The sequence below is a fragment of the Amblyomma mixtum genome, chromosome 2 (genome assembly GCF_055824585.1).
Source record: "Amblyomma mixtum isolate Tamu chromosome 2, ASM5582458v1, whole genome shotgun sequence".
Taxonomy (NCBI): domain Eukaryota; kingdom Metazoa; phylum Arthropoda; class Arachnida; order Ixodida; family Ixodidae; genus Amblyomma; species Amblyomma mixtum.
Window position 1 is genome coordinate 13204698 of NC_143013.1, and position 8430 is coordinate 13213127.

Genomic DNA, 8430 nt, shown 5'->3' on the forward strand with positions numbered 1-8430 from the left:
CAAGATCAAGGAGCTCCGATTCATTCTGGCTCTTTTCCAGCTCCGTTTACAGTAGAAGCAGCCTATTTCTCTTTAGAACGCGGTATCCCATCGAAATAGGCGAAGTACAATTTCACTGCATTCCTAAGGAGACGATATGAAACGGTGCCCGCTTACTGGAATTTCGGTGCACATACGTAACCATCAGGTGGTTGGAATTAACACTCAACTCTTCACTACGCTGTGCGTCGAAGCCCATAGCGCTGCTTTAACACGAACATAAAACAACGTTCGTCAATCGAACGATCAATCAATAATGTTTTCAATGCTGCAGCGCCCTCAGAAATTTATGCCGGAATCCCTTTCGAAATTCCCGTCGAAACGCCTCCACCCTTCTGCACGGCAGCCAATTACGCCGGTGAATCTTCGATTAATGTACAAAATGTCCCGTGTACGGCAGTGGCCTAACGAGACTAAATGCAAAACCTGCGACGAAATGCTCCGAAATCATTAAACTCACTGCTGTGCGCACTTTGTGACACGTGTAAACACTGGTATTTCATTTAGACCAACCATAAGTCAGTTTCGGCACACAGCTCAAGACCTGGTGGCCGCGCATAGTAGCCTCAACCTTGCCGTTACTTTATACATTACAGCTGAAGAGAACGACTTGCTGCCGGCTTTCACAAATAATGGAAATGTGCTAAGCTGCTTGCTTACTCGAAGACCGCTAGAGCGCCTGCTTGTAGTACATGACACCCCAGATAACATCTGTCAATGTCAGCGTGCAAGGCTGTGAATTAAGCGCTTTGCGGCGCAAATACGCGTATTCCACACTTACGCGTGCTTTAGGCGACGAAGCAGACCGGCAGTTTTTTTTTTTTTTTTGCATTCTAACTCGGAGAGGTCATTCAACTGCCTAAGAAATCGTAGGCGCGAACGGCAGCGGCAAGAGACTGAAACACGACCAGTCGTACATGTGCATGCTGACATGAACGAAAAAATGTCGGCTTTAGTATTTTTTTCTTTCCCGTAACGCGTTATAAAACAATTCATGCCGCGTGTCTAACCAGCAAGGCAGCTGCGAGAAACAGTTCTATGCCACGACGATAAATCTTTTTGATGATTCCCTTTGTTTAACATACCATCAAAGGGGGAGAAATGTCATTTAGCACGAATAAAATTCAGAAGTACAACTTCAAGTTAGATGTTGAACTTAGCATGTTGAACCAACTCGCCCAACTTTCTGCATTGCTTCAAGTTAGAATAGGATATTTTCAAGCACTCGGTAAGGTTACTTTCTGTTGTTGTTGCTTTAGAACAAGATATTTCCAACCACCCGGTAAGGTTATTTCTATTATGTTGTTGCTGTTGCTTTCAGATCTTGCGATGTGCATATACTTTACGATCCCAAGTACTGCAGAAACGAGCAAATGCCTACGTGGACATTGTACGACTGCGGCCGAGAAAACTGTTTGAAAAAGACAAAGCTAAGTCGAGCATACTGGAAACGCTGTATTTGGAACAATAGGCTAAAATTTCCGCCAGCACGGGCCCACGTCTGGCAACAAATGACGCTAAACTTAGAAGGTGAGTCCATTTTGAGGTTAGATATTTTGTCACTTCTCTTTCTTTGGCCAGGAGACAAATTAACTGCCCTTCGTCGCCAGACGTCGCCTGAGTGAAATCAGTATCTCGCTTGGAATCGCCAACAGGCTATCGACTAACTTCATGCCTCTCTATAAAGCCGCATACACGCAGGAACCTTCTAATCCAAGCGAACTGTACCCGGAAAAAAAAAAAAGTATGTTTTTGAACCAGCTCTTAAGGGGATCACCTTACTATTGTAACCAGAGAAAGCTGGCTTCCTGCGGCTGTTCCTCCCGTACGTCTATTGTTTTTCTTTCTTTTCCTTCAGCGCGATTGTTCCTGGTCCAATTTCACCGCTGCCAAACGGCGCGCATACGAGCTTCGATCCAAACTTACGGGGAAAAAAAAAAAGCAGAAAACGAGGCGATCTATAACGCCACTCCTATATATTACAAGTAGCGGCGGCGACGGCGGCAAGCCCCGGTACACGACAAGCTCAGGAAAGGTAGCGGCGGCGGCAAACGGCGCCATGAACACGGAAAGCGGTTATCGAGCAAGCAAAAACCCGAGCGCGAAGCTCTAACAGGAAGCCAGCGCAGACTGAAAGGAGGAGGAGGTAGCGGAACGCTCAAACCGGGGCACACACGAGGAGTGAGGCGAACGGCGTCGGCGACTTCGACCGAGCGCCTCTTCCCAACTGCCGGCGGCCATCCAGCTCCACCACAGACGCCGCTTCTTCCTCGGCAGCAACCAAGCGAGCGCGAAACCAGCCATGAACCAAAGCTCGCTTCGCGACCTCCTGCTGCGATGACTGCCCGCGAGTATCGACGCCTCGAAACTCCGCTCATGGCGAACGCAACCAACCCCCCCCCCCCCCCCCTTTCCCCCGACTTGCTCCCCCCTTCTACCCCAATCTGCGACATCGTTTGAACCCTCCTCGATCACTGCCTCGTCTCGTATGTACGATCCTGTTGCACACGAATTAGCTTGTTTGTAAAGAAGGCGTATACACCGTTCTTTTACAATTCTTTGCAGCTATCTTCGTCGGCCTCGGCCTAGATTTTAAATTCGAAACGCGCAGCACCAGCCCAGTTGCAGGCGCAGCGTGGTTTTCGTTGTATGTGCGTGCGTGCATGCGCTCAGATGGTATACGGCTTGAGAGAGAACGCAATATACTCTTCGGCGCTAGGACAACGCACAGTTAAGGTTTTTTCTTACACTGCGTTGCTAAAATATACCCCGAGGGTGAAGTTCAAACTGGTAGTACAAAAAAAAAAAAAAAGGGACAGCGAGTGGGGCTCTACCGCACGTCTTAAATTCCCGCCAAATTTCAGGAGCTAATTACGGAAGCACACCCTCGGGAAACCTTTCTTTTCAGCGTTTTCATTAAAACCGTTTTGAAATCTGATCAAGCAACCGACTTACGAAACGCTACACAAGAGATTATCTTTTCAAAAACGCACATATTAAATTTCGCATTACTCACGCAACGCCTCTTCTCGGGCAGTATATGGGTTTATCACTCATAGTCCTGCAGCGAAATTCCTACGTAATAAAAATTAACCCGCGAGCCCATCTTTCTTTCGGGTCACAATTTGCCCTTTCATTTTATTGGCGCAACAGACTGTACGCCATTGGAAGTCCCAACATCCACAACACTCGGTAATCCTTCCCACACAAACGTTACGAAAACTTATCTCAGCCCGAGGCAGTCTCGCGGGGTAGCGTCGCCTAAAAAGGCATAGCTTCCCATCCTCGAACCAGCGACGTGACCGCTAGCAGACGGCGAAGTGCTTGTCGATTTTTTTTTCCTCGGGCCGTAGTAAGAGCCTCGCCGTAGTGTAGTATCCACGTATTGCTTTACAACAAAAGGCGGGCTCGTTTTCTGGCTCCGTGTGCCATCCGGCCGCGACGCCGCACCATTGTGTGTGCATAACGTGACGGGGGCATTAGTTTTCCAGCAGGCTACCCTCAACCGGCCGAGCCGTCATCCGAACCCATTGTCTTTCAACGGAAACGACAGACAACCGTTACGAAAGCCTTCAGCGTCAAGCTAAGCGACTCGAGAACTTACAGCGACATAGAGCCTTTTCTTTAAGCGTCCCGCATGAGACTGGGACATCGTGCGATCGCCTGAACTCTGTTGGCATCACCATCTAGGCTACTTTCTCTGAATGAGGTCCAACTCCCTGCTCTCCCCCAACCCCCTTCTAACAGACCAATGCGTACCATTGCGTTGCTAGTCAGAAACAGGGGAAAGAACAATTTCAGGCAGTGACTGTTTTTTAACACCTAAGGTTCGAGGGTCGGTAACAGGCACATAAATGAGCGCTCATTAATTTGACATGCTTGCTTCGCTGCAGCTTATAAGTGTAAAACGGTATCGGTTATAAAAAGCTACAGTGTCGTGGTGTTATTAGTGCCGTCATTGAACGGTTTGTTGTGCGCAGTCTCTAGCTCCACATTACGTAACATGCGAATAGGCTCGTAGTGTCAACGTACCACCCAGTTTATGGGCATTCGAATCCTTACTGCACCTGAATTTCGTCCCTGTTCCTACGAGGTGGTCGTTGCGCGATTCCACGATTGTCAGTACGCCACTCTTTTTATAGCCATATCATACAGTTTATCCTAACAAGTGTGTTATGTAAAGGACATTCTTGTGTATCGTTAGCAGGTTGCCCTTTTGTATAGACCTTCAACAACTGCACACTTGCATTTTTGGAGCGACTGCGACCAGACTTGTGCAAAGCGCACGCAACATCTCGACTGTTGTCCGCATTTTTCCTTGTTCACTAGTGAATGTGAATCACTTGCGCTTATCTTGCCTCAAATGTTTCTCCGAGCTCAGTTGCCACCTGCTTGCGAGTCCGCCGTTTGCCGGGTCTCTATCACAGACCTTAAAGGGCCGCCCGGAAAGCAGCAGTAAATGGGCATTGGAGTCGATAAATACCCAACCCGTTCAAAGACCTGCACCGGAGGCAGGTGTTAACCAAGATTCATCACCGTGTTTTTGAGAGTGGTATTGTCGTATGTGATACGACTAGCACTTCGTAGCGAGAGCTTTAAGGGGCAGCGTTCCTAAAGAATTCAGGATACTGCACAACAGCCACAGCTGTGCTTTAAAACGGCCTTACAATAGTGCACGTTCGAAAGCGAGGAACAGCTGTGCATCGATGCACAGAGTTTTCAGCAACCAGCGCTGTTATGCTTGTTCATTACACGTCGCCTGAACATCTTTTTGTCCTACAATCTTTGGCTTTCTTTCTGCAGTTACCTTGTGTTAGTCAGCCGGTGGTTAACAAATGTGAACAAGAACAGTGGACCCGATCGAATACTAAGTTCACTGGATGGGGATGGCCGACGCCTGTGGCTGCGTGCACTCTTCTCAATTAAAGGAATTAACGGCTGTATCGAAGTTAGCGGCTAGTATGTCATAAGCCGCGCATATCACCCTAATAACTGCTTCCATCTATCTGCTTGGTCTTGAGGGAAATATCTAACAGCGCCGCTATGCATTTTTTTTGTTGCGCGTTGTGTGAAAATGTGCTTTTCTGTTTCAACCACCTTGCTTTCTTTTTTTTTTCTTTCTGCGGGGCCACAGAGCCCCGCGTATGAGCGAACGTTGCAGGCCCCCTTTCCTTTTTAGGCGGTGGGCCGTGGTCGAGTGTTGCGACCCCTCGAGCAAGTGTTGTGACCCCGCTGCCGGCCCCGGGCTGGTGTCCGCCGCCGCCATCGCCGCAGGGGCCCCACACACCAGGCTGCATCCTCCTCCCCGCACCTGGCAGCAACAAAGACAGGCAGTGGGGGAGGGGCATCAGCACTGCCCTAGCACGCCTCCTCAACACTTTCCCGTTGCTGTAGCCTCGGCCACAACGCGCTCTCACACACACACATTACTCTTTCACCTACCAACAGCATCATACTAACTAGTTAGTGCCCTACTCAACTTTAACTGTGAACTAAACTTCGAGGATACCATTACAACCCTCCTGGAACAGTTAACTATCAAAAGCGATGCAGCGAGTACTCCTAAAGGCATACTTTCCGAACCTGTACATGTTTCCAGCAGGTTTATGCGCACTGTACAAACGGTGACGTGTGGCCAAGCTCACGCCCTTAGTTAACAATTCAGCGGCAACGCACTGGTGAGAGTTGCTGCGAGAAAAACTGCACCTCGCTTTACCCAGCCACAACTGCGAAGACCCCCAAACAAATTCTTCCGTCGCATTGAAACTCCAAGTGGCCGTTTCAGCGGAGAAAACTCCAGTGAAATGTGTAGCTCTGATGTCCTAAAATCCGGCACACAATGCCGTTTTACGAGCAATTAACTAGCAGAGCCTATAGCTTTACTGACTCACCCTGGTCACCTCCTTGGAAAATGCAAGGCTCTGGCGTGTTACGTCTTTCAATCAGTTAATAGCCAGTAAGGTTGATTGACACCCTTGTACTTGGATTATATTAGCTAGTAAGTGATGTCAACGCTACAATTCAGAGAACTGAATGAAATACCAAGTGTATAAGGGGAGAAGAAAACGGGCAAAAATTTGCTCCGTTTGTAGAAATAATTTTGGAAACAAAATAAGACAAGGTCGAGTGCTGTTTGGTGGCAATTTGGTCCACAAGTTTTTTTTTCTTTTCACCGTTTTTATCGCTTCATTTTTTTTTCTTTTAATGAGCGATGTAGCATCTTCAGTGACGGGTGGGTTACCGGGAACTCAAAATATTTACAGGACTAGACCGCGACACCGGGTATCGCGTACCACCGACTGCCAAAAACAGCAGCAGTCAAACGAACAAAAAATGTTTTAAATTAAATTAAAAAAAAAAGTTGACGGTGTCCCCTCAGGGCAGGTATCTACAGTGAACGCGGCCCTGTGAAGAAAAAAAAAGAAAAAACGCGAACTAGGGCCTGCAGTCTTCGTCGACACCTTGAACAACACCTTCGTCGTCACCGCTGTCCTCTTCGTGACCACTGTCGTCCGACTCGTCGTTATCACTCTCCTCCTCATCGCGCTGGTCGCCACAGTGGTCACTGTCGTCTGCGTCGTGTCCCGAGGACGAGGAAGAAGTGGTCAAACTCGAGGTCGCCGCGGAGCGTAGCGTCGAGTTCAGCTTCAGCAGCGCCTGGTTCTCGTCCTGCAACCGCAGGAGCTGCCGCTGAAGCTCGTCGAGACAGTTTTGCGGGTCCAGTTTGTGAAGCTCGTCGTACAGTTCGGCCGCGCGGCGCTCTAGCGCCGTGTACATTTCGACCACCTCACAGCGAGAGAGCCGCATGAGTTCGTCCATGCGCGCGCTACTGTACACCTCCTCAAAGTCCTTCTCATAAAACTCCATCATGTTGCCGTAGTCGAGGGACTCGTAGTGCTCACCGGCCGGAAACCACGACTGCGGCTCCTCTTCGCCCGACTCGTCCGTATGCGAAACACCGAGCGGCGTCGTCGGGAGATCCGTTGGCCGGCAGCCGTCTGCTTCGTCCGAGTGGCCGTTCGGGTACGCCGCCTCGAAGCTTTGGTACAGGGCGCAGTTCTCGTGGTCGTCGATAATGAACTGCGTGAAGTTGGCCGGAGCCTTGGGCACTTCGCGGGGACGTATCATGACCTGTTTCTTCCGCCGCTTGGTGGGACTCCTCTTAGTCGGGCTAGCCGCGTCGGACGACGAGAGCACGGCGTCGGGATCATCGCGGCCTTGGCGGCGCTTCTTGCCGCGTCGTCTCTTGCGATGCTTGCCCACGAGGAGCGCTTCGCTTCCGGCGGGCTCGGCAGCGACCGTAATGTCTCTGTCTAATGTCATCGGTGGGTCCGCCGATCCGTTCGCGGACAGTGACGGAGCACTCGCAATGCTAGCGATCATTCGGCGCTTACGCTATTTCTCCCAGCGGATCGCAAAGCGTTAACAGACAGGTCACTAAATGTACACACTGTATTCCGACCAGCTGCTTTAGCGGGTACGCGAATCCAGCAGTGGTCACGCGAGCAACCTGCAAAGGCAACACGAGAGAGAAAGGCGTATCACCTTGGTGTGACTTGAAGTTGCCGGGCCGATCTCAATCCCCGTAGTTTCGCCGACGCAATCGCCGACGGCAAACTCGCCGATGTGCCTCGGTCCTGATTTTGTCACTCTTCAGCGCTGTGGTTCGATCCAACGGTCGCGGCACTTCCCTCGGCGCCGATCAGCCTTCCTGCCACCGTGAATTGTCTTTGAAGCAGTCCGTTGACAGAAAACGCACGAGAAACGAAAACCGTGATGCGGAGCGCGGCTGCGACATGCCCAAGCCAGTGCCAAACGTTCAACTGACGTTTTTTGCGTGGGTGACGTCGTATTTATACCCTACGCTACGTCATCGCTACGGAGGTTTTGCCGACCAATCACCGAGTGCTGGATATATTGGGCTCTTCGAGGGGGCGGTATAATAAAGGGAAAGGGCGGAGAGCGCTGCTTTTGGTTATTTATTATCTTCGAACTTTTTATTTCGAGTCTCGTGCGTGCCACGAAGCCAACGCAGGCGTTGTAAATACAACCGACGCTGCGAATTTGGCGCTTTGAACAGAGCGTTTGGTGTTTCGTCCTTTTCCCACATATTTACTTCTATTTTGTTGTGCTTTGCCTGCCTTCTGCTTGTGTTGGCAACGGTAGCGCTCTAGGGCGACGGTTGACACCAAATGCTTTAACGAGGGTGACTGTTTTCATAGTCTGAGAGTTTTGCTTCGCCACTGAAGCTGCCTCTGCGAACACTAGCAGCAAGTTAGGCAAATGAAATGGGCGATAAACAAAAAGCTTGTATGTAAACGTAATGACGTGGGAACAGTGCAGAGGATGCTGCTGGGTTTTAGATCGAATGCAACCCATCAGCTTTCCTTT

General features: G+C 50.0%; 1 protein-coding gene across 1 annotated transcript; it reads right to left on the bottom strand.

Annotated features, from left to right (window-relative positions):
- Positions 1-6166: 6166 nt before the first annotated feature.
- Positions 6167-7586, bottom strand: LOC149358462 (uncharacterized). Its single transcript, XM_089570530.1, has one exon. The coding sequence runs from the start codon at positions 7420-7422 to the stop codon at positions 6475-6477; it is 948 nt and encodes a 315-aa protein (XP_089426656.1). The 5' UTR covers positions 7423-7586; the 3' UTR covers positions 6167-6474.
- Between the last annotated feature and the right edge of the window lie 844 nt (positions 7587-8430).

What these genes read in the sequence shown, in the direction of transcription:
- LOC149358462 (XM_089570530.1), bottom strand. Translation starts at nt 7,422, where the DNA reads ATGATCGCTAGCATTGCGAGTGCTCCGTCACTGTCCGCGAACGGATCG.